Below are 26,418 nucleotides of genomic sequence, written 5' to 3' on the forward strand. Positions count from 1 at the left end.
CCCGCGCCGGTGGCGGTGCCGCGCGAGGAGGGGCCTGAGCGGAAAGAGGCGGAGGCGGCGGCAGGCAGAGCAGCGCTATTGGTTATTATTGTGACTCATAGAAAGCCGTGGCGCGCTGAGGCGCCGCGCGGGCCCGCCCCGCCCCGCCCCGCGCCGGCCGCAGTCGCAGCCGCAGCCGCCGCCGCCGGCCAGCGGCCCCGCCGCGAGCGGCCAGGAGCGGGCGCGGGGCGGCCGGGCGGGCAGAGCGCGCTCCGAGGGGTGCGCCCGCCGCGAGCTCCGTGCAAGTAACACCAGCGCCGGCCTCCCGCCCCGGGCCCCAGGCTGCCGGGAGCGGCCCGCGCAGCTCGGTCCCGTCAGCCGTAGTGGTACACGAAGTCGTAGCTGCTCGGCTCCTTGGGGATGGGCGGCGGCGCTTCAGGGATCTGGATGTTCTCCAAGTCCAGGAGTCTCAGCTTCATTTCCATGCTCAGCAATGTGTCCAGGTCACTTTTAGTCAGCTCACTGGACATGTCCTTCCCCAGGAGAGCATTAAGCCCATCAATCCAGATACAGTACTGTGGAAAAAAAGGATAATTCACAACTCCAGGCATAAATGGTAGGTTATGTTGAATCTTTCCATCCATGCAACAATTAAAGATACTCCTATACAGCTCCAAAATAGGAAACATGGGAGGGAGTTAACCTATGGGGACACCCCCGCCCCCCCGCCCCCCCCCCCCCCAAAAAAAAAAAAAACAACCAAAACAACCCAGTGGCCACAGAGATTTCCAATGGAAGTTAGAAGCCTAGAGGTAAGCATGACCCCATGGCTCTAGGAGGGGGCCAAGAGTTTCTATTGTGGCATAACAACAGAAAAAGCAAAGCTATTTTAGGCATCAGTGTCTTCTAGAATGGGGAAACGGGAACAACTGACTGCATAGGAGGAAAGAAAGTAGCAGTCCAGACTAAGGGAAATTAGTGTAGGGTTTTTTTTGTTTGTTTTAAAAGAGAAAAATGACTGGAAAAAAAGAGAGGATTCACACTAAGCATCGGCAACCCTAAGACTGAACCTGGTGGGAGACATCCTGCTCAAGCCTTTAATGAGAAGCAACTGATCCTTCTTAATCTCTGAATTTAATTGCTTTATATTCTACTGCTTAACCGCTATGTTTCTTACCTCATATTTATTAGGTGCAATGAAGTTCAGGGTCTCATCAGGATCATATAATATCGAGAAGGCCAATTCTAACACTTCCTGAATGGAAAAGGAATTTCACTCATTGACTGAACAAAACATCACAACACCTTCTGCCTGCTAACCCAACAAGAGAAGCTGCCTTGCTGCAGCTCAGTGCACTTTCCCGTATCAGTATTCTGAGCAACTCTGAATAGCCTATAGCACAACCAGACTACGCTCACAGCACCTAGCAATCACAAATGAGTACTAGGAAAAGGCCCAGATATGAGATGGGTTTTGTAAACAGTACACCTGCAGTGTGGAAGACCATTTGCTCCTGTTGCTTGCTTTCAGTCTTCAACTCTACAGCACTGGATATTAATTGCAGGCAAAAAGGGAACACTTACCTTGTTCTGTTTCAGTGCACTTTTCTCCTTCATGTGTGGACAATCCTTCCCTGTGACAATGGCTTTGATGTCTGCAACTGGAACTAACAGTGAAAAAGTAAAACTCACAAACAAGAAATCCTAACCATGAAAAGACAGGACTTTGTTTTGTCTTTGCAGCTGAGCATTGTTCCTGTTCTTGTAGCTCATTACTGCAGTTTTCCAAAACACATTACAGTAACACATCCCTACAGTTGGCTGTTACAAGAAATACCACGCAATTCCAAGACTCAAAGGATTTGGGCAAGGACCAAAAGTTGATCTCATCTCAGTCAGGGCTTCAGCCACAGCTCTTTTTCTCCCATCTCTAGGACGGTACTCATAACAGTCTCTAGATGGCAGAGCACAGAACATTGCACAGTGTGCTCAGAGCAGTAATCGGGACTTACTTTTTTCCTGTAGAGATTCAAAGGTCACTTCCCCCTGGGCATTATCTTCCAGATCTCCATAGTGTAGCACCTTGTGATTCAGAGCCAGGCGACAATACCAAAATCTTTCTGGAACACACATCAAGAGTAAACTGAGCAAGATTATTTACATAAGGTCTTACAGCCACTACATTACAGTTGCCCCACCCAATCCCTCTACTCCCCCAATTCCTCAGCACTGCTTCCTGTTCCTGAGGGGATGGCAGTATTCTAAGAAATGCACGTCTGCTCCATCCCAAACTACTGGCTGGTACAGACAGCCCAGGTAACCAGCTTTCCTTTCTGGCAACATGCCTGCTGACAGATTAATCCATTAGATCTTATTTGCCTATAGCTCTTCACATGAAAAAATGCAGTAGATGCTGCCACCTTACCTTGTCTTCTGCGATTTCCAATTTTTCGAAAGCTACTTCCCTCACAAAGTCTGTTCAGGCGCTGTTGCTTTATCAGCTCCAAGATCTCAGGTTGGATTTTCTCTCTCAGCTCTCTGGCAATCAAATATGGAACAGTAAGCAGAAAACGGAGATAACAGCAAGCACAAAAGGCAACTGGTTTTGTTAGACACTTACACAATAGGTGGTGACTGGAAGTCATCTTGGCTCATTCTCTCAGACTGGCGTAGTCGCAGAATCTCAGAATAGCTCAGGCTGCGCAGTTTGCTCTTGAACTGATCCAAGGAGTTTGGTTTAGAGGGGAGAGCCCGTGTGATCTGTTCCCTCACAACCTGCATAACCTAAAGAGATTGGGCAGGGAGAAAAGCAAGTCACATTCTTGCTGCTTAATGGCAGCAGAGAACCAGGGCACAGCTCAGTGGCAGCAAAGAACTGACATAGAATAGGTGGGGCCAGGAGTGTGAACGTACTAGAAGATCCGTCACTGTACAACGACTTTGGAGATCCAGAACAACAAAGAATGACCTCAGGTCATACCAAATAAAAGTTGGACTGTCCTCTCTTACGGCCCACGTCAATGCCCTGTCATACCTTCTGCACCCTACTCTTTAACCAAGCGTACAGGCTGAGTGAACGTGTGCTGTTCTGCAAAAGATTCTACAAAAATACCTCTTCTCCACTCTGACCTTATTAAAATCTTCTGCTGTCGCCCTCATTTCTTTCCAGGTCTTGTTCAACAGCTGGATGCAGATGGCAAATAGCTCCTCAAATGCACGGTCATGGGTGAAAAACATGGGGTGATAGTCGTTCCGGCCTTCATTGGCTTCAGGAAGAAAGAGAAACCACAACCATGTGAGCATATTGCACAAGAGCTACTAAGAGTAACTAAAATACACTACAGTGACAGAAACCTGATGGTGCCAACTCAAATTGATTAAGACAGTTCAATGTTTTGTCTCCCCATAGACAGTTTATATTTGGAACGGTAACTATCCCCACGCTTCACCATGCAAGCCTCTGTGACTCATGTGCCCTTTTCATACCAGTCCCCCCAAATGACTGGTTGCAGCTGTTTCCCACTCTCCTCTGGTAGAATTTCTTATAGTCATTATTTGTCTCAGAATGCTGTTTTGAGACTGTCAGAGCTACTAAACTTTTCTCAAGTTCATCATGGTTTCTAGAGTGGGGTTTTTTTTTATTATTATTTTATTTTTAAATTTTTTTTTTATACAGCACCCTGCTGAAGCATCAGGAAGTTGAAGCCTTCCACTTGTTTCAGTTTTTCAGGAGAACCAGAGCGCACACAAAAAAATTTCTTACTTTACTTCGATACTGGTATTATCACTGGGACATTGACAGTGCAACTCCAAGCTCCCCTTGTCCTTATGTGGCAGAAGTGAGATTGAGGTACAAATGCTTGTGAATATTAGTCAGCCTGTACACTACTTCCAGAAGCATCAACCCAGCAGCCTGGAAAGCTGGGATAATAAATGGTACTTACGGAGTTCCCCAACTTGCAGGATCTCACAAAGCATCCTGGTAAGCTCAATGGCACTGCGCCCAAAGGGACACTCATGCTTATCTTCTCGACTGCTGTTCTCCAGAACAATCTACAAGAAGAGGATGCAACACACACTAAGAAGAGCTGCTGAGGTGTTGGTATCTGCAAAAAACAGAAGCTTCACTTACTCTGATGTAGGTGTCCTGATGGAATTTGGCCAAGTAGAGCATGTTGTCCAATGCCAGCATCCCTGGAGGAGTCTGAGTAAAATCCATGGCTGGATTGATGTGATTCTGTGAAAAGAGTGTGTAGAAAGAACCTAAACAAATTAGCTCAAAGAAATCGTGTGAGAACCTTTTCTGAATGAATTTTACAACCGCCTGTCCGTCAAGCACTCCCTCACATCTATCCCAGAGGTAACCTTGGACACCTGCTGACAACACTGTCTGAACTTTCTAGAAGAGAGGCCGATTCCAAGTTCTTCACAGAATAGGTGCGTATGGTAAGTCAGTATCTCCAGAGAATGAGCCCTGGCATTTAACCAATCAGCGAGTTCATAATGATCTTCCCTAGGAGTCTGAGTGTAGCTGAATTTCTAAAACTCAGATACAGAAGTATCGTAAAGCAAACAGCTATATCTGTTCCTTATCTCCCCACAACTCTGATTGAGATTGCTTAGATTGCCTTTACGTGCTTTACAGTCAGCACTCTCTCTAGATGCATACAGTGAATCCCAGCATCTTGTAGTCCTTCGTGTACATGGCTTTGCGTTTTTCTGTTCCACTGCCAGTGACGGTGTTGCTGTCAGACTCTGCATCAAATGCAATTCTTCTCAACTCAAATATGATGTCTCTCTGTGCCTGAAGGACAGAAGGCAGGGAAACAGTAACATGTGATCAGTGATTAGGGCAGTATTTTCACATAATGCACAGTCCCACCTCTCTCTCCAGAGCTCACACAGTGAAGACAGAGAGATGCCAAAGGTCATTAACATTACGTAAGAAGAGGCAATCTATTTCAAAATAGCAAGTTTCAGTATGTTGGGTAAAGCAAAATATTTGTTTGCATTTTCCTTTAACTGCCCCAAGTTTAGTTAAATGCAGTTTCTAGGCATTCAGACAATGCTAAAGCATTTCTCACTCAAGACTACAATGCATCTAAGAACTGAGTAACAGACACCTTAAAAATGCCCAGCTTCCTTGTATACTGCAAGGAAATGGATAAAAGGATGTGCCCTCCATAGAGGTGGAGTAATCAGTTTGACAGCTGGCATCACACTGGTCAAGAAAGGAACATATGGCTTTCCAGTGACCACTTACATCTCTAAAAGTCCCATAGCATACAGCAGGATAGTCATGAGCATACCCTAATCTCAAGGACTACAATGTGAGGGGTGGTTTTGAAACTTTATGCACCATCTACTGCAAATTCTATGGAGCTAAGGAGCTCAGGAATAAGGCCCCTTGTACATCCTATTCTATCAGATCTTACTCGGCTGTAATAGTGACCTGATCATTGGGATCCATCTTGGTCATCATTCTCTCTTCCAGGAGATTAAAGGTCAGGACCTGTAGCACATATAGCTGATGTGCCATTTCTGTTTTAATTGGGCGATTTCCTCTGATCACATGCTGCAAAATAAAGGATAGGGTAGAAATGAAGAGAATACAAATAAAAACTGAGGTATTAGCTGTAGGCATATGCCAGGCTGCATGTACATCTCTGTATATGAAGATTCAGCTGTTTAAACTCCATATTCCATCAGAAACATAATGATAATGCTTGAAAGAAGTATCCTGATAACTCCCTTTTGAACAAGTGGGAGTTCAAATTCCACCTTTGAAAGAGCCACTTTTCTGGAAGTCCCCTGAGGGCAGCAGAATTTACACTCTGCACAAGTGAAACCTCTATTCAGAGAACATTAGGAAGCACTCTGTCATTCCAGACATACTTACATTCAGGATTATAGACCTCAGGTGCTTCTGGGCAAATGCATTAGCCATTTCCTGTTGTGGAATTCAGAGATGAAATAACATGAGTGAAATATAAACAAAAAGCCCACATTGTGCAGAAAGGAGAGAAAAAAGGAAGCCTATGAATTGGAGATAGGACTGGCACACAACAAAGTGCTTTTACTACAGACTGTCAATCTAGCATGGCATCTCACCACAAAGCAAGCATCAAGTTGGGATACAAGGGTCATCTTTACCATGGCACAACTCATGGATGGCTCCCCTATAAAACATCATTAATGTGGAGAAAGGCACTAGGGTAGTCACAGAACAGAAGAAAATTTAGCTTAACATTGGACATCTAATGATATTTCAATATCAGCAGATACGGCAGCAGGGAGCACACTGTGGGTTGCCCAGAAAAAATCTGTCATCTACATGAGGTTCCTTCAATTAGCATTTCACAGCTTTCCATACCTAGGTATACACCCAAGATAACAAGGGCTAGAGGATGTAGTTTTCAGGTCTCCTCCCTCTCAAAAACTCTCCCTCTGAAATTTACATTTCCTCTGTCTCAGTTCCTAAAGAGAAGTTTAGAAGTCAGTTTAAGGACAATTTGCAGAAGCACTTCAGTTTACAAAAATAAAGGGTAAATAATTTTCATGCTTAAAGGAAGCCTTCCAGTTTCCCTCTTTACTGCATGGCTTCCTTCCCCAGATGAGGAGGGTTTCCCAACCATCAAGTCATGACGACAAACAGTCAACAGCAGATGCAAGTATCTGCTGCAAACCTTCAGTTCCAGGACCAATTACACATGCACCTGCAAAAATCTAACCTGTGCTTTCCTTGTAAATGGTGAAGATGCACTTTTTAAAATACCAGCGATCTCATTACACCTGATAGGAGAGTGACATAAGTGCTAATGTCAAGATGGAATATTATCAGAAATTTGCTGTTATAAGCAAAATCTTTGGGTAAGAAAAATCTGTTGGGCAATACATCATCTGGAAGAAGTCCAGGAGAACTTCCAGTTTGAGATCTCTTCACATTCCTATGCAGTGCAGACTGAGAATTGGAAGCAGATGTGCAGTCTTAGACAACTGCACTCAATCAGCTGTACATTCTGAGCAATCCAAGACTGTTCCAACTGCTCATATCAACCCTGCTCTTGACAGGCGTTATAAGGAGTCTGGTAAAATGTGGATATTAGCCTCATTCCGATTCCCTATTATCACTTTTGCTCCAGACAGAAACCTCCTAAAACAAGAAAGTGATATGCTGGCTGATAGCCAAGCCATAACGGCCACATGTTACAACCAAAATTAGTCAGTGCTTGAGTGGAAGATATCCAAGAAGCATCTAGATGAAGTATGAAGGGGTTTCAGAGATAACACACTGCCCTCTGAGTCACTATTTTTTACTATGATTCGTGAGATGTAGCACTGAGAATAGAACAAGGCCTGCTGTTAGGATTTGTTCATGCATGCAACATGAAGAATCCTTACTCTGAAGGAATTAGCTTGTACGTGGGATGAAGTAACAGGTGACTGAAGCAGATAAACAGTGGCAAGGACAAAGACAATTAAACAATTCTAAATAGCATAGTAAGAAGCATGAACGCGCACACAGCCTAACCACTGCTAAGGGATCTATGTTCTGCTGAGAGTCCAATAATGCCCACTTTGCTTCCTGATGGGGTCACAGAATCATTTATGTTGGAAGAGACATCTCGAGATCATCTAGTCCAACTCCCCTGGTTCAAGCAACATCAGACAGAGCAGGTTGCGCAGTACCGCGTCCAGTCAGGTTTTTAATATCTCCACTGATGGAGACTCCACAATCTCTCTGGGTAACCTGTTCCAGTGTTTGACCACCCTCATATTAATTTTTTTGTTGTTTGTGTGTGTGTGTTCAGGTGGAATTTCCTGGGTTTTAAGCTGTGCCCATTGTCTCTTGTTCTGTCAGCAGGCACTACTGAGAAGAGTTGAGCTCCCTCTTCTTTATTCCCTTCCATGAGATATTTATACACATTGATAAGACCCCCCTGAGCCTTCTCTTCTCAAGGTTGAGCAATCCCAAATCTCTCAGCCTCTATTCATATGAAAGATATTCCAGTGCCTTAATTATCTTCATGGCCTTTTGTGGTCATGTGGATTGCGTTCAAGGGGAAAAAAAAAAAAAAAAAAAAAAAAAAAAAAAAGAAGTGAAACATCCCTTGGAATTTTGTTTGCTATGAAGTTTAGTATTTTGGCTAAATTACAAACAGAGGAGTATGTTCTTCCTTATTTTCATGTGTTAAGCGTATCCATTGATTTTAGAAATTATGTAACATTTATTGAGACCATCGTTTCCTCTCTGAAGGCACTACATCCTTGGCAAAAGTGGAGCATTCCCTGTGCCACCCAGAAAATCTAAAAAATGTACAAGAATCTCAAGATACAGAAGGTTCCAAAGCAACCTATTAACAAGAGTGGTGATTCCCCCAGAGATAGCACAGGGCAAAAAACATTCTTATAGTACAGTTCCTAAAGGGAGAAGTTGCAGATTATGAATGCTCTAGCCCCCAATCAGCACTAAGTTTTGTGACTGTTCTTCACAAACAGCTCTACCTTTAGAAGGACGCAGCTGAATATGAAACTGTCATTAACGCAAGCGAGATTTTGGGTATAAACTCAGGCTGTAGTAAGTTTAAGGAGACCCAGACTGCTAAAGAACTGGTTCCAGTTTTAAAATTGGTTCACCTGGTCAGTCTTGTAGTATCAGTTTCCTTTTACAATCATCTTTATTGTCTTGTGTGCACAATAAGTCATTCAAGATTTCTCCTGCTACTGATTCTTCTCCCCTTCACAATCTGAGTACATCCCCAGGAGTCCTCCCGCCCTTCTCCCTAGGCTCATCTAGGTGTGAAGCCTGTATGCGTCATTTCTGAGATACAAGGAGGCATAACTGGAGAAAACCTAACATGCCTACAGTTCCGCATGACCAGCCCCCAGGCTTGAGTTACTTACAGTGATGGGCAGGTCTAGTGGGTTAAGCAGCTTGTCCTGCTGGCAGAAAGCAAAAAAAGGCACAAAGAGAAGCAGACAGGATTTAGCTCAGAGTCCAGAAATAAGGCACAAACAGGGCGCTAGAGAAGAAAGGCTTAACACAGCAAAGCTACACAATACAGACATATGCACATCTTGCATGTAGCTGAGATCTTGGGGTTTTCCTCAGAGCAGGACAAGTGTTTCATTTCTCACATCTGCCAGCGGGAATATCCCCCTTATGACTTAAGGAAGGTCCCTTTTTTGGGGGAGGGGGAGGTGGGGTGTTTGTTTAGCAAGTACATACAACCCCAAGGACTCTACCCAGCCTACCCTCTCCCATACAGAATTAACTTTCTTCAAAAAAAGTTTCCATGCTGTATAGAGGATTACTTTGTCTCTCAAGGCCTTTCAGATTCCTTTCTGAGCACCTCCTAAACATAGATGTGCTGCTCCAAAACACATTATTAATGGGATGGTACTTCTTTTTCCTATGTTGCCACACTGAAACAGCTACATAAGTTCTTGGCAAGGTCTGAGGTCTGCCTTGCGCAGATAATATGATTTCTGAGGCATAAAGTAAATAGCCAGCCAGTAACCATTATTGAGGTTTAAAGTCAAAAAGCATGAACAAACCTGTCTCTTGTCCTCAGGTGCCTTCAGGAAGAGAGCATTGATCAGGGCAATGGCATATGTCTGAATCTCTTGGTTTGAGCTGCAGAAACAAAAATGGGAGGATCATAAGAAAACAGACAGTATAGAACATTACAGCTTGCTGCTTTGCCTGCACCGTAAGAACATTTACTACAGCTATCTTGCATTTCAACGGACAAGCAGGATTCAGGTAATCTACTTTCATGCCATCCAACTCTTCATAAGGCCTGCAAAAAGCTGACTGAAATTGCTGACTGATAGCTCCATTATTCAGAAGATAGTGCAGATTGCAGCCCAACAGAGCTTAGAGTTCAGCACCACCACAGTTTGTTTCCAATGCTGAAACTATCTCTGTAAAGCCTAGTTATACTGCAGTCTGTTATATGGTTACAGCTATAAACTTATATGGAGCAAGTAATTTTTCTCCCCTACATCAATGGAAGCCACCAATCGCAAATGGAACTAAGGGGGGAGCATGCCTCTTTATGGCATTGCCTTCCAATTTCATTAGTTTGACCCAACCCACACATCTTTTTCTTATTTTCACTGAAGAGCTTCTTCAGGTAAAGGGTGCTTAGTCCCTTCCTAGGTCTCGCAAAGCGTGTGGTTTCACTTGTGATGTTTTGAGTAAGCTTCCAAATGCCAATCACACTCTTCTCCACCCTCATCTTGATGCTCTATCAAATCCAGTTTTGTTTCTTACTATGCTATTACTCTTGGGAGACTTCTGCAGAACTTCAAGCTCTTCTGATTAACAGAAGTTCTGTGCATCACCTAAATGAATTTGTGTATTTTTTTTAAAAAAAGATTTTTATATATATATATTTATATATATATATAAAAAATGTAAACTTTTATAAAACATCTAAAGCTAAAACATCTTTTAGTTTAAATAGCTGTTTTCCCCACTTTGGCACTTATCCCTGGCATGTCTGTGGATAACAACCATATTCTCTCTTCTACTGCTCGCTTCCAAATCTTCTTCAGTTTGGTCAGTCTGCCATACTTCAAACATGTAAATGTTCATGCATCATCCTAGGTTTTTCTTGGGCCTCCAAGCTTCGCAGGTCTCTGAAGTCTGTGACTTCACCTCTTCTACCCTCCTTTTTGGGGTTTGCTGCTCTTTTCACTACACTGCTTGCTTTTTGACACAGCAAAACAATTTTTAAATTAATTTCTCCTCTTCTAACTCGTCTCTTTCAGACTTGTTTCCATGGTCCTGTTCTTCCAAACCTATCCTCTGTGAAAGATTGTTCCCTCCTGATAGTCTTGCCAAACACACACCAGCAAATTCTGACTCATTCTCCAGCCTCCCTTTCTGCAATATTCCTTGCATAGATACTTTCTTCAGCAACCTTCTGTGTTCTGGAAGCACTTAAGCATATGAGTATATGTCTTGAACAAAGATATTTTGCTTAAACAACTGCACAAGTGTGTTCAGTGCAGGACCAAATCTGTGTTTTACTAAAACAGAAATGATAAAGCTGAAAGAACATATACTCTTTGCAGAACAAAGTTGCTGCAGTGTTCATGAAAACTTGTTTAGCTTTTCTGTTAACCAAGTTCAAATGTATAAACACTCTAAGCACACAGTGACATTGATGCAATACATTGTTTGCACTATAATTTTGTTAAACTACTGTTCATTGATTAAGGAATATTAATCATATTCACAAATGGTGCTTTTCCATATTTTCAGAATTAAAAGGCTTGAGGAAAAAAAAAAAACCACTACTTAAAGCTCTAACAAATGCATGCTTCTTTTTTTATGGAAGAGTAGAACTGACCTAGAGAATCAACCTTAAAAGCCAGATATTAATTTGTCAGTTCATTTGGAAAGAGAGGAAGGAGAGGCAGAAAAAAAAGCTAGAAAAGCCATTGTTTTCTTCCTTAATATACAGGGCAAAAACCAGAAGATGATGAGCTCTTAGATTCTAGTGGAGACAATTTAAAGAGGGGTGAAGGTGACAGATGACTGGATGCAGAAGCTTTGGGAAGTTTAGTAAAACACAGGTTTGGTCCTAAGACTGAACACAGTTGTGCAGTTGTTAAAGCAAAATATCCTTGTTCAAGACATATACTCATGGGCTTAAGTGCTTCCAGAACACAGAACATATTTTTCCAGGATCTCACTTTTTTTTTTTAATATTTGTTAGAAATCCTAAAGTTCAAGTAAGATATCATATCATATCAGTAGTACTTCAAAAATAGCATCTTTAGGTGTTTTAAATGTAAAAGGATGCATTTTCAAATTAACAGATATTCATAAAATTGATTTAAGTCACACCACTGTTGGGTAGACACTCACACTTGCAGATGAGAAATGAGCTGCCCCACGGTGATCTCTTCTGCTATCTTCTGATACAGAGTCTGACTGTTTAGCACCATGCTTTCTAGAATGGCTAGGGATCGCTGGAGGATGGAGACATCTACCATAGGCTGACTCACATACCCTGCAATCTAAAAACAGATGAACCAGCAGGTCAACAGATGCCCACCCAGGAAACCTTCTGGTGAATGAGACAAGCTAAGGGAGACAGGGCTCAGAAAGCTGGGTGCACTGTGCACTCAGTGAGTACGCAGCTTCTCAGAGTCATCTTGCTCTTCCTGAAAGCTGCATTAAAGCACAAAAAGAAATAGCATTCCCTCACCCCCTTTACCTAAACTCACCTGTTTGATGAAGGTTATTGAGACCATGTCCCAAGAGACAATACCATGGTCCATGAGCTCCAAGAAGGCAGTCAGGGTGAAAGCCAACATCTCACTGTAACTGAGAAAAGGAAAAATGCAGTTACAAGAGATCTGGTAGCAATGAAAAAGCCTGTCCAAGCTGAATAAGCTGGATAAGAGAAAAATGCCACCACCTTCTCCTAATAAAACAGCCTGAAGGTTGGCAGCTGGGGGAGCTATAAAGTATTTGCATTTATGAAGATAATTTTATTGTTTTGTGGAATCATATTTTATTTTTCCTGATTACAAGCACAAACTAAAACTAGCAACAGTCCCTAGTCCTGCTACCAGAGACTCACAACCACCCGGATCATTACCTGGCTATTCAAAGGAATAACAGGAGAGGCAGCAATGCAGTATTTATTCCTGAGCAGTGCAAAGTATCACTACTCAAATTCAACACTTTCATGTGAGGGGAAAAAACACCAAACCCAACCAAAAACCAGCAAAACCCAGAATATTCAGTACAATGACCGTCAGTTAAAAAAAAGACCAACTTGAAAAGGGGAAAGCTTTTCAAGCTGATCAACTGAAAATGTAAACCATCTGCAAATGCTAGGTTTTTCAACTGTTGTCAGATTTGAGCTCCAGAGTAAATTTATATCACAAAACATACAAATATCTTTGGAAATTGTAACCTCTCCACACACACACAAAATGAACAACCATGCTTTACCATCAGAGAAAAACAAAGAAAAATTAATTGTCATTCTGGAAATGTTGGGACCTGGCTCGAAACAAAACGAAAGCACAGCATGAGTTGTGGAAAATTGAATATATAACCACAAGACAGAAAGGTAAAAAAGACTGAGGGAAAGATTGCAAAACATGCCGAAAACATATTAGTTGCTAATATATAAGAAAATAGAAAACCTATAAATGTTATGACAATAAGTTATCAAGACTTTGAAAGTGCTTTCAGTGAAACAGAACCATTACAGCAGAAAAGCCAAGTGAATTATTTGCATCAGAGTTCACCACAAATGTGCTTGGGGAAACTTCCAGATCAGAGTTGGGTTTTTTTCAAAACTGTTGCTGTAACTGTTGCTTTTTCATTTAAGAGAGAAGAAAAGTCTTCAAATCTGTCATTTGAACATCACTAGAAGACATTCTGGAACAAGTCATTAATACGAAAAACATATCTCCAGGACCAGATGATATTCATTGAAGAATTCCAAAGGAACCATGGTAAAACGAAACATTGCCAAACTACTTATTGTGCTCTGCAGAAAGTGGCAAATCTAACGCCAATTTTTAGAGAGGACTCAGGCAAGAATCTGAAGGACGTATCAGGCATTTAGGCATTTGTAACCAGAAAGACAGGCAGAATCTGTAATACAAGAATAATACCACTAGAAGAAAAAGCAATATTTAACAGGGAAGAATTGCTACGGCTTTTGTAGAGGAAGTTATGGTTCACATCTATATGTGTATTGGGTTTACGTGGCAAGGTTTTGGTAGCAGGGGGCTGCAGCGTGGCCTCTGTGAGGAGGGGCTGGGGCTGCCCCGTGCCGGACACAGCTGGTCCCAGATGGCTCTGTGATGAACCCACCACTGGCCAAAGCTGAGCCCATCAGCCAGGCCGGTGGCACCTGTGTGTAAGTGTATTTAAGAAAGGGTAAAAAATGCTGCACAGCAGCTGTGAGAGAGGACTGAAAAAACATGTGAGAGAAACAACCCTGTGGACATCGATGTCAGTGAAGGAGGAGATGCTCCAGGTGCTGGAGCAGAGATTCCCCTGCAGCTTGTGGAGAGACCACAGTGAAGCAGGTTGTCCCCTGCTGCCTGTGGACCACCATGGTGGAACAGATATTCACACTGCAGCCCGTGGAGGACCCCACGCTGCAGGAGGTGGAGATGCCCTGGAAGGAGGCTGCAGCCTGCGGGGGGCCCACCCTGGAGCAGGCTCCTGGCAGGAGCTGCAGCCTGTCAAGAGGAGTCCATGCAGGAGCAGGAGGTTTTCTGGCAGAAACTGTGGCCCACAGGGGACCCACGCTGAAGCAGTCCATTCCTGACGGACTGTGTCTTGTGGGGGACCCACACTGAAGCAGTTTGTGAAGGACTGTATCCCCTGAGAGGGACCCCACCCTGGAGCAGGGGAAAAGTGTGAAGAGGAAGGAGCAGCAGAGACAAAGTGTTACGGACTGACTGCAACCCCCACTCCCCCATCCCCCTGCGCAACTCAACGAGGAGAGGAGGCAGAAGAGTGGGGAGCAAAGGAGTAAAGTTGAGCCCGGAAAGAAGGGGGTGGAAAGAAGGTGGTTGAGCCCGGAGGGAAGGTGGTTTTACTTTTGTCTTTGTTCCTCACCATCCTACTCTGTTTTTAATTGGCAAAAAAATAAATTAATTTTCCACAAGTCAAGCCTGTTTTGCCCAACCCATGAGCAACCCATCTTGTTTTCTTCCCCTGTCCTGTTGAGGAGGGGGAGTGAGAGAGTGGCTTGGTGGACAGCTGGCAGCCAGCCGAGGTTAACTCACCACAATACTGAAGGTCTCTGAACAAATCAATAAATCAGAACAAGAACAGTTAAGTACAACTCCTGGACTTTGAAGATTTTTATGAAGTGCTTCACTAAAGCATCTTAAAAAACCCAAAATGCCCAGCTGCTAAAGGGTAAAAACAAAAGCCCTTTCTTGCATTAATAACTGACTGAAAGACAAGAAAAAAAAGGGTCGAAATTAAATGGTCAGGTTTCAAACTGATGAAAAGTTACAAACAAATTTCCCCGCAACAGCACAGTAGTACCGGAAAGAGCTAAAAGCTAGGGGAAGCATGGAAAGAATGATTAGTACTCTGGAATGGCTGCCATAGTTACAGTGTTAATGGACTAAGACTGCAGCTTAGAAAAGGCATGACCAAGGGTTGATATGAGAGAGAGATCTATACAGTTATGAATGGTACAGAGAAGACAGAGGAATGTACAATTCTCGTAACAAAATATGTAGAGGGAACCAAATGAATATTGTGTGACAAGTTTAAAATAAAGGAAGTATTTTTTTCTTATAGGACATTTTTTCTTATGTGGAACTTCATTTCCATACAGTGCTGTAGGTGTCAAAAGGATAAATTGATTAAAAAATGAAGAAAAAAAATCTATGGAAGAAACAGCCAAAGGTTCTTAAAACAAAGAGATACAATTTCTGCTCAGTAAACCCAAAAGTTGAAAACTGTTGGGAGACTGAAGAACAATACTTTCTCTGCTACACATTCTTTAGCCCTTTCCATTCTCTAAGATAAACAGACCTTTGGCCTTCATAGCAACTCTTCTTGACCTGATGCAGGTCAAAAAGTGCTGACCATATATGCAAGAGCCAGCACCATACTTGCTGCTGACAGGCATGTACATGCCACCAGTTCTACAGGAATGTTCTTGTGTGCAACTGCATGTGCAACTGCATGTTTCATAGGATACCTTCTCCCTTAGACCGCAGATCAATAACTGCTTGAGGAGATTATGACCACAAGAAAGGTAATAAAAGTCATTTAAATTATCAAAGTGACCTTTCAATGCAAGTTTCACACATAGAATCGTTTAGGTTGGAAAAGACCCTTACAGTCATCGAGTCCAACTGTTAACCCAGCACTGCCAAGTCCACCACTAAACCATGTCCCTAAGCACCCCATCTACACGTCTTTTAGATACACCCAGGGATGGTGACTCCACCACTTCCCTGGGCAGCCTGTTGCAATGCTTGACAACCCTTTTGGTGAAGAAATTTTTCCCAATATCCAATCTAAACCTCTCCTGACACAACTTGAGCCCATTTCCTCTTGTCCTATGGCTTGTTATTTGGGAGAAGAGATCGACTCCCACCTCTCTACACTCTCTACAACCTCCTTTCAGGTAGTTGTAGACAGCGATAAGGTCTCCCCTCAGCCTCCTTTTCTCCAGGCTAAACAACCCCAGTTCCCTCAGCTGCTCCTCATCAGACTTGTGCTCTAGACTCTTCACCAGCTTCGTTGCCCTTCTTTGGATGTGCTCCAGCACCTTAATGTCTTTCTTGTCATGAGGGGCCCAAAACCGCACACAGTATTCGAGGTGTGGCCTCACCAGTGCCGAGTACAGGGGGACAATCACTGCCCTAGTCCTGCTGGCCACACTATTTCTGATACAAGCCAGGATGCTGTTGGCCTTCTTGGCCACCTGGGCACACTGCCGGCTCGTATTCAGCCAGCTGTTGACCAACACCCTTGGGTCCTTTTCCGCCGGGCAGCTTTCCAGCCACTCTTCCCCAAGCCTGTAGCATTGCATGGGATTGTTGTGACCCAAGTGCAGGACCTGGCACTTGGCCTTCTTGAACCCCATACAATTGGCCTCGGCACATCAATCCAGCCTGTCCAGGTCCCTCTGTAGAGCCTTCCTACCCTCGAGCAGATCAACGTTCCCGCCCAACTTGGTGTCGTCTGCAAACTTACTGAGGGTGCACTTGAACCCCTCGTCCAGGTCACTGATAAAGATATTAAACAGAACTGGCCCCAGTACTGAGCCCTGGGGAATACCACTTGTGACATCATAAATGTCTCCTCTTTTGCCTCATGAGGTTTAGCAAACGACTAGAAAGACTTTGTCTCAATTAATAGATCAGCAATTGCTATGAGGTTAGTTGCTTAACGCCACTTCAGCAAGCAAAATTAGCCCCTTATTTGAGGCCCTGTTCCAGAGTCCTGGAATACAGGAAACTTACTGGGACAGAAGCTTGGTCCCGCTCTCCACAAGCCGTGTCAGCACGGTAACCCCTTCCATGTTGATGAACTCTGTGGCAAAGGTCACATCTGCTGAAAGTTTAGCCAGTTCCTTCATGGCATCCAGTCGGGCTTCCATACTGTGCGACTGGATCCTCTCCATCAGCTGGCGAGCTGCCCTAGACTGGGAGGAAAGAGGGATGATGCCAGTTACAGACTAGTCACCTGCAGACTGAGTTCTGCCAGCATTGGCATTCTGTCAGAAGTCCATGGATGGGCAGAGAGAGCACAGCAAGGATAGAGATACCAGCAATGACAGGATAAGTAGCGGCAGTCAGCAAGTTTAAGATAGACTAAAAAAAAGGCTGCACTCAGCAACAGTTACAGCCAAGCAGGAGGCAAGTAAAATGTTATTTTACATGTTAGAGTAAATGCTCGTTTTTCTTCTTGGTGAGGCGAGTGGAGGCGGATATAGAAATATGGAGTGAGACCATTAAAGAAATACAATGTTAAAAAAAAATCTCTCATAGATTCAAAGAGAAGCACAAGCTCATTTTGTGTAGCCACATGACATTCTGTAAGATTTCTCAAACACAGATCAATGATATCCTATCAACCACCTCTTGCCCAAATAATTTCCTCCTGTTCTACTCACGCTCAGCTATATGCCATGACACTTGCACAAAAAAAGGTTTAAAAATTTCAATAAAAAGGGAGCTGCAGCAAGTCTGCAAAAGACAAATGTTGAGGTCACAATAGCAAGAACTCACTACGAACAACCCCCTCTGCATCAAATTTGTCTCTTATTTTAATTTCCGCATTAAGTCACCAGTACCTGTTGCTTTCCGACTGATAATACTAACCGCACTCATATTGAGAATGTGTCTGTCGGGTGCTTTACAACATGTTAATCCAGGAGATGCAATAAAAATATAGACTGGATTTATTTACAGAAATTCCTATAAAAGGGCAGAGCATCCAAAGGAAAGATACACACCACAACCAGGAAGGAAAACAAGAGTGTGCACCTCATTGTGCAGAATGGCCCACAACAAAAAAAGCCCCCTACAATTTAGGGAGAAGGAGAAAGAAAAGCAGAGAGGCAAGAAACAGTCTGTCATACGAGGATAGCTACTGAGAAAAAGGGATGTGAGGAAGCATTTACCGGGGAGACTGCCAGCTGTAGGATAGTTCCATTCTTGATGTCACAGCGAGTCTGAAAGAAAACGTAAACTTTAAACTGCAGAAAAGCGGGGGGAAAAGAATGCAACTGGATCTACAGTGCACATTTGTATGCACCAGTAAAGGGGTTCCTATACCACACAACCCTACTGAGGGTATCAAATTGAGTCACCATTCAAGTCTGAGTATTTTTGATAGCAGAGATGCTGCCCCTCAAGGATTAGCGACAGTACTGTTCCATGATGCTAGTCCAAGGCATTCTGCACTCTTGCCCAGGACATCAGCAAATTGCTACCTCTCACACTGACCTGCTCTGTGATGTACAGCTGAGGACCATCAGCATACCGCAAGGTGTAGTATTCAGGGTTTGGCAACGACCACCTGGCAGAGGAAGAAGAAGGATATATAAGCTTCTTCCTCCTCTTTCTTCTGGCTCTCTATTAGGAACAGGAGCTTGATCTCAGGAGGGTGGAAAAAACTTTCATGCAAAGCTTTAGGATGGGAAATTACGTCTCCCAAAGAGGAGAGAAAACACCTTCCTCTTGAGGGGGGGATGGAACTTCAGCCTACTCTAAGACAAGCTCTGTGGAACGGCTGAAGAGGCCTGCACTTCAGGAACAGCAAGATGGGCCAATCCTCAGAGACATTGACCCTAGGGGCATACATAGGCACACACTCAGAATTGGAATAAAGATGCAAAGCCCCTGTTTTCTAGGAGATCCTTTTCTTCCTGATTTAAACCCTGGCCCATTCCATGGCCAAAACTGGCAGCAGGCAGCATGGATTGTGCTAGCAGCATACTGACAAGCAACAGAGACTTTCCACAGTACCCCAGCAAGATTTGTCTAGGGGACAGACTTTCTCCACAAGGGTTCCCAGAGAACTACTCACCCATCACAGACCTCCTTGATGATGGATGCAAGAGGCCTTTTCTAGAACAGAAAGAGAGAGTCCTCAATAGCCATGTTCCTCTCAACCAGAAAGGAATACTGCCCATTTCTATGCTTCCCACATTCCAGTATCACGGTTGTGGTGCATTTCCTCCCCCATCTGGTTACCAGGTCTCACCTGATCTATTTCCAGCAGCTGGGCATTGGCACCTGGCCACTCAACAGCTACTTTCACAATGTCCGAAGGTGGTGGCATTGCTCCAGACTCCTCCAGGTGCCTTTACAACAGCATACACCCCACACCTGTTAAGAGAAAGGATAGTGAGCAGCTCTCCGAAAACTATTTCAGTCCTTACATTGCATCTAACACCAAGCTTCAAAACACTACATAAGACCAGCCTTACAGTTCGCTGGGCCTGCTAGGGACAAAACATCCAGTGTACCAGAGATCAAGGCCTCATACTAAAACAGCACATTGTGAAATTGTACGCCCAGCCTTATCACCTAAGGAATACTTCTGAGAGCTTGTTGGGGTACTCACACAAGAAGGAGAGTCAGTCTGATCAGCAAAGCCCCATCTGCCACCCACTGTCCGTACTGCCAGGTCAGTTTACAGGACTAGTAAAGCAAGAGCTCCCTAGGCTCAGCTACTGTCTGTACATGAGAGAGGGAACATACTGTCCAGGTAGCCTCCCTCCCATGGACTGAAGTTTACTGATGCCCCATTCATATTTCTCAGATACCTTGATCCACTCAGGATACCCAAGCAGGCTCCTAGGCAGAGTAGCAGCAGCTAGCTTTATCCCATTCCCTTCCTAGAATACCATAATCCAAAACATGAATATCCATCACAGAAGAAAGGTTAACTCAGCATTTGCTCTGGAGGTCTACCTTTCACTCCTTTATCTGCCTTAAAGAATAAGCTTGTGTTCCCAAACAGCTGTCAGACGTGCTGGTTTGTGCCTCATCTGGTAGTAAGAGACTGTAAAGAAATGTACTTGTTCAGTTCCTTTTTAATCCTCTCCTGGGTGGAAAGAGTATCCCTGCTCTCTCCCACAGAGCCATAGAGAGAAAGTCACATGGGAGAGAAACAACCCTCCCCATCAGCAGTTCTCAGGAACAAAGGCTTCAAGCTGCCAAAAATGAGATCTGACTGGTCACAGAAATAGTCCTGTCCTTAAGGACTCCTCCTGAGACTCAATTTCCAGCATACCCAGAACGAGATGGTAAGCATCCAAAGAACAATTTCCCAGTTCCTATGGAAGCTCCTATTTCTCCTGTTGGGGCAACCCAATACCCCTTTCCCAGAATAGAGATGAGACAGTGCTGAGCAGGGACATTGTTTCGTGATTAACATACTTTCCCGACTTCCTTGATCAACTGGAAAAGAGATGCTAAGACAGGCTAAGACTTGATGGGAAACCAGCAGCCTTTGGAATTTTCCTGATGCAAGGCAAGTAAAGAAGAGAGAACTTTCCACGGATCAGCAAAGACCAAGCAGCTGCAGAGATACCTGGCCCAGGAAATTGGTCTACATGACTGTCCTGAAAAAGGGAACTTCTGTGAAATTAGACGAGTCTACCACAAAAGGTGCGTATGCCTGGCCTGTATAAGATGTTGACCTAGAGATCCACTGACAATCTCAATTAATGAAGCTCATATGCCTCTTCCTTCCCTCGCAGAGACTGGTATCACTGCATGGAGAAATATGAAAACTCAGGTGCACTAATGTTTCTCTGGATTTGTACACACACAAACCCCCTTTATCAGTCCCCTGTGACTATCTCCTCACTCCAGTTGAGGCAGCTTCCTCACCTAGGAAAACAGAATGCTATGATCTCCTGGTGCAGCCTTCTGAGATAGTCATAACATTATCATCACTCCTGTCTGCTGGAAATGAGGATGAGGGGTGCAAGTTTAGCATTTCTTTCATAGCACCTCCTAGAAATGCTCAGTGTTATCACTGCAGCTAGCATTGCCCTCAAGTCTCCACCAGATCAGAGATACTTGCTTTACAATGAAGGCACTTGCTGGAGAGAGAAATCAGTGATTCCCCTATTAAAACAAGCATTATTTACTATGGGAAGCCCTTCTGAAGCTGTCTCCTCAGTTTGCTCTATTCTCAACATGTGTATGGTCTTTGCAGTTCCTGTAGGAATCCAGGAAGCCTGAACTCCAAAGCTATCTGGGGCTTCAGCCAAGCCAAAAGGGAGACTGGTATTGCATGTGCACAGGAACACCATCCTCCTCCACTCCTACAACAGTCAGACTTTGTCCACTCTACCATCCCACCCCTTAGAAAGTATCTGGCAAGCCAGATTTGGAATTTCACTGAAGATGCGCAGCTTACCCCAACTCACAGAGGTGATTACAGTCAGTTCTCCTTCTGGCCTTCTCTTTCCTTTTTAGCATCAGTCCCAAGAGCAGCTTATGCTGTCTTAAAACCCATAAAATGACTGTAAGACTAAACACCTCACGCAGAAAAGTGCCAGTCAAGTTAGGTTCAGCTTTGCCAGTTTCTTAAAAAAACATCTCCAACCTTTCAGATAAGCAGCACAGCATTAGCTCAGACTAACGTATCAAGAAAGACCTGGCCTCGGAAAAGCAGTGCACCAATCACGTTGAGCGGGTCTCGGGGGTGATGATAGAAAAGCATTTATATTATTCCTACCATACAAAATGGCAAGTTAGATTCAAGCAGTTACACAAACAACACATGATATTTTACTTCCTAATCCTGGAGGGAAGACAACCAAGCCATCTCCTGCTCCAAGATTCACTGTGGATAAAAATTTTACCACTCTCATCTTGACAACAAACAGGAAAGCCTGTCATTCAGAGAAGGTGCATCAGGTAAAAAACTCCAGCTTGGACAAGGTGAGGTCACACAAAGGAAGACTGCTTATATGAGAGCTCAGTTAAATTAGTGCTTCAGAGAAGCCTTCACAGCCCACAGAGCTAGGCTAATTCACAAACAGAAAGCACTGAGCGTATGCTGTCCTATGGAAACACTGTCTCCAAATCCCATGAGCACGTGTTAACATACTCCCTTTTCTTCACAAATTTTTATTATCAGCGTTCTATTCTCTCACTCCAAGACAAAAACATACAATTTACTCTTTGCTAAGAGAGACTTGTTAAATGGCAGCAAATAGGTTCTCAAGAGGCCTCTAACCCTAAATGCATACACAGTTGCTGGTGCTATTTTCATACTCATTGCAATCAGTAAATTAGACTCCACTCCTTTCTTCTACACTCATCCTGAAGCAGCTGGCCTTCTTTTGTCCAAAGTAAACTAGGAATTCAGGCCATAAAGCATAAGGAACCCAGGAACAGAATAGTACCTTGCCTCATTGCATAAGCAGAGCAAAGCACTTAGGAATCTGCACAAAGACAGGAATGCTTTGAACCCAGATACATTTAGAAGACTGCAGCCCCCTGTACAGCACTTATTATTGGGGTTAGTATCCATAGCAAGCCTACCTATACCAGTTATCCTCAGCCTGTTCACAAGTCAATGCCCAATACCTGATATTTCTGAGGACAGGAAAAGTCTGCCAAGCATGCCACACTGCAAGTCAGAAGAGTCCTTCCTGATTCTAAAAATCTGACTTTCTCTAACATCCAACTACAGTGTAATAAAGAGACAAGGCAGAATCAAGAAAGCCTGCTGAACCAATGTACTCTGTAGCATCAGCCATAAGAATTCGGAGCTTACCCAATCCTTCTGTCTTGCAAAGAGATAGACGAACCTAATAAAACTCTGCATCAGTCTTCCTCACTTCCTTTTCCTGAATTACCCGCACATACACACACAGATAAATAAATAAAAAAAAAATCATTTAGACTTTCAAATGGCTTTTGCAGCAATAGCTCAAAACAGGGATAACTCATGAACTAAATCTTTAAGTACACTATGGCAAATACTAGTATACAAGCGGTAGCACAGCTCTGTACATATTCCCCAGACAAAGTGCCCAATTTGCATGACATCCCCAGATCTGCAGAATATACAGGTTTCCATCCATTAAGGCTACAAACAGACAGACAGTTCCCAAATGGTATGTGATTTCCACTGTTCTCCATTCAGCAGCTAAAGCCTATGATGGCCTAAACCTGAAAGCCTGAGAAATCTTAGTCATATGGCATATGCACACATCATCTCCAATAATCAGGCTGGCTTGCAATAACTGAACAGATAATTACTTCTCCCACGAGTGAACCAATTCACGACTAGAAATCATCTAAATCCATTCAGTGTTCAAGGCACAGCAAATACACAGTGAAGAGGCAAGGCTCAAAGACCACTTCCTTGAGTATTAAGAGCTGAATTTGCAACTCTTTTAACTAATATACCCATGAGTAATTAGCATCTAATTACCACTTCTCTCTTCAGCCTCTTGCAATACAGTCATAGTCTTTTATTTGTACTGCAACTTACATTGCAAGTTGCTACTGAAGAGTACAAGGAAATACAATACTTTATATGCCATAACAAAGATGCACAGATGACTATAGGTAGATTACTATAGGCTATAGGTACTATAGCCTTTACAAATCCCTAACCTGTCTTCTCCCTTGCAGAGAACATGCATCATTCAGGGAGAGGAAGTACACATTAAAACAAAAACATTGGTATTATGGGAAATTTTGCAGAAATCATAGAATTGTAGAATCATTTAGGTTGGAAAAGACCCTTAAGATCATCGAGTCCAACTGTAAACATAACACTGCCAAGTCCACCACTAAACCATGTCCCTAAGTGCTATATAAATGTAAATAAAGTCTCCTGTTTCATCAAAAAAAGTACTGCAGAGGTTGGCCCACAGCTCCTAGAGGCAAGGCACTCTACCTGCAGCTCCCTTGATATCCTCGCCACTGACAACAGTAACCAACCAATGTATTACCTTCATATCTCAAAAAAAGCTTTCAGCTGCATACAAACTCAGAAAGTAACTCACATTAGACTATTTCTGCCCCAAACTTCTTCCATAAATGAGCACCCACTCATGCTTGGAAACCATGTTCCCTATTCCAATCAGTATTCAAGGCACAGCAAATACGCAGTGGAAGAAACAGAGTTTAAGGACCGTTTCATTGCACAGTAGCACCATGGAACAGATACCACATGAGCCTACTGAGGAAGAGATTCAAACATAAAAATGAATTGGCTAAGCAGGACCCAGAGAAGCAGGAATTAAAAATTAAAAAAGGTAGGAAACTCTTCAGACAGTCTGGGTCAAACAACCCTTTGAAGGACCTACACAGATCAGTGGCTCAGCAGAAGCAGCTTTCCAGAAGAGGACAATGAAGACTGGACTACAAATACAAAGGGTACTTCAAGTCAGCCTCTTAACACGAGGTTGTCTGTCAAAAGTGTTCTTTGAAAAGCTTTCAACTGTATGTCTGCAGACAAGAGAGGTGACATATGTTAAATTTTACAACGGATATTTTGCAGTGCACCAGTGATATATCTGATAAAATGACCATTCAGAAGCTCTTGGGAAGAAGCACAGACTGCAATTTTGCATAATTGTGATTATCACTTACGGGTCTCTCACAGCACCTTCTTCTCAACAACAGCATGTAAGCAATGCTCATAGTTTTATACAGGGAGACAGCAGCCAAGCTGAAATCCATGAAAGATGAATTCACCCTGCTTCTGCAGAGTGAGTTCCTTCATACAAAGGAGTGATGTAGGGGTAGCTGCAAGGCAAGGAGAAATCAGCAGAGCCACTAATAATGAACTATTCAAGAGACTTCTGAGAAGCTGCAAGCTAAAACAACTAGAGTATTTTAAACAGAACTTCCCTATTCACAAACTCAATCTTCTTTTCATTACAGATAGAGAACAAAGTGTGCTGCACACAGAATGAAAATGAGGAGGATGAAAGAACATTCCATGAAAAAGAAAAGCTGTCTGGTAGAATCCCCCAGTCAACAAGCAAATAGCTGCAGCTTCTGAAACCTGTAGATGCAACAAAACATCCTAGTCCGTTCTCAGCACGTCCCCAGATGGTGGTACCAAGAGGCCAAACAAAAGGCGGAAGTGACATTAGCAGAGTGACTAACTGGACAAGTGTGCAGAGAAGAGAACTTCCTTGACCAAACAGCGTAAGAGGGTAGCAGCCAGCAGAGTCCAACCTGAGGGCTATGTAGTTTTCTACATTACCTCATGTAACAAGCAAAGAGAAACATACTTCACTAGAGCAACCAAAGGACGAGGTGGCTCAGAGTCTCTGGAATCCTACATTCCTCCAAAGGCCTTCCATGGCTGCACTTCAGCTGTAAAACACTAAGCCTATGGCACTGGACTCTTATCTTGCACGTTCCAACATGGCTGGGCAGAGGCCATCTCTTGGCAAAGACAGAAACTGATAGCAACAGGCAAAAAGAGAGAACTGCTTTTTTATTATTTTTAGTCAATCCAGTGAGCTGCAAGCAGACAGCCAGGCAGCAACTCCCGAAGCTTGGGCCAAAACTCAGTTTAAGGCGCTAAACGATTTTTTCTGACGAAGCACCGTGCATTTATGCCTCAGGTCCACCCGGCTCCCGCGGGAGCGAGGAACCGCGCCCTTCTCGGACGGCTCCGCGGCCGGATGGCGACACGTCCCGGTCTCACACCCGGGAGCCGGGGCGGCGCAGCGGGCTCCGCGCGCACCAGGAGCCGCCGCACCAGCGGCCGCAGCACGAGAGCTCCGGAGGCGGGGACGGGCGTGGAGCGGGCCCGGCGACCCCGCGGCAGGCGACCCTAGGCCGGAGCCTTGCTGCGGGGCGGGCCGCCGGAGGGAAGGGCCGCCGGCGCGGCGCGGCGGTGGGCCCGGGGAGGCAGCACCGGCAACGGGGCCCGCCAGATCCGAGGCCGGCGGCGCGCCGCCCAGCTCCCCGCAGACCTCGCGCGGCTCCCCACCCCCGCCCGCCGCTCTGCGCTCACCCAGCCCCGCCGCGGCCGCTCCGCGCTCCGGCCGCCCGGCAGCTCCGGCGGCCCCGCCAAGGCGCTGCTGGCCACTGGCGCCGCCAGCTGTCACTCAGCCGCCTCGCCGCCGATTGGCCGCGTCACGCGCCCGCAGCGCGCTGCCATGGAGACAGCAGGCGGCCGACCCCGCCCCGGCACGGCGCGGGGCGAACCCGCCGGTCCCGTCACCCCTCGCGCGTGACAGCCCGCGTCGGCAGCCTAAATGAATTACGTTGACCGAGCCTCCCTTGTCCCTGCGCCCCTCCGCTCCTTCGGGGCTGCCACGGGAGGGCTCCCGTCAGGTCCCCGTGCCAACAGTGCCCCGGCACCGGCTGTGACCGCCCGGGACCGGGTCTCCACCGGCTCATGAAGAGCAGCCTTCCCTGCCGCTCTGTCGGCCGCTGCGCGCGCAGCTAGCGGGG

General features: G+C 44.6%; 1 protein-coding gene across 7 annotated transcripts; it reads right to left on the reverse strand.

The window, feature by feature from the left end:
- Window positions 1–65: 65 nt before the first annotated feature.
- Window positions 66–26,413, reverse strand: ELMO2 (engulfment and cell motility 2). 7 transcript variants are annotated; one of them, XM_075517085.1, is made up of 25 exons: window positions 26,229–26,413; window positions 22,760–22,832; window positions 21,840–21,939; window positions 21,392–21,708; window positions 19,220–19,344; window positions 19,043–19,083; window positions 18,460–18,532; window positions 18,135–18,185; window positions 16,972–17,153; window positions 12,226–12,325; window positions 11,864–12,015; window positions 9,538–9,616; window positions 8,884–8,919; window positions 5,879–5,929; window positions 5,432–5,554; window positions 4,649–4,783; window positions 4,112–4,216; window positions 3,924–4,032; window positions 3,109–3,245; window positions 2,600–2,763; window positions 2,405–2,517; window positions 1,992–2,099; window positions 1,564–1,646; window positions 1,157–1,234; window positions 66–554 (listed from the first exon to the last, which is right to left on the reverse strand). In XM_075517085.1, exons 5-25 carry the CDS (start codon window positions 19,295–19,297, stop codon window positions 354–356), a joined length of 2,199 nt encoding a protein of 732 aa, XP_075373200.1. In that variant the 5' UTR covers window positions 19,298–19,344; window positions 21,392–21,708; window positions 21,840–21,939; window positions 22,760–22,832; window positions 26,229–26,413; the 3' UTR covers window positions 66–353. The 7 variants fall into 7 exon arrangements, with proteins under 7 accessions (XP_075373200.1, XP_075373201.1, XP_075373199.1 ...); XM_075517086.1 differs by lacking the exons at window positions 22,760–22,832; window positions 26,229–26,413 and having other exon boundaries at window positions 21,840–21,953; XM_075517084.1 differs by lacking the exons at window positions 21,392–21,708; window positions 21,840–21,939; window positions 22,760–22,832.
- Window positions 26,414–26,418: the final 5 nt, after the last annotated feature.

The sequence above is a fragment of the Mycteria americana genome, chromosome 14, assembly GCF_035582795.1.
Source record: "Mycteria americana isolate JAX WOST 10 ecotype Jacksonville Zoo and Gardens chromosome 14, USCA_MyAme_1.0, whole genome shotgun sequence".
In the NCBI taxonomy this organism is placed as follows: Eukaryota; Metazoa; Chordata; class Aves; order Ciconiiformes; family Ciconiidae; genus Mycteria; species Mycteria americana.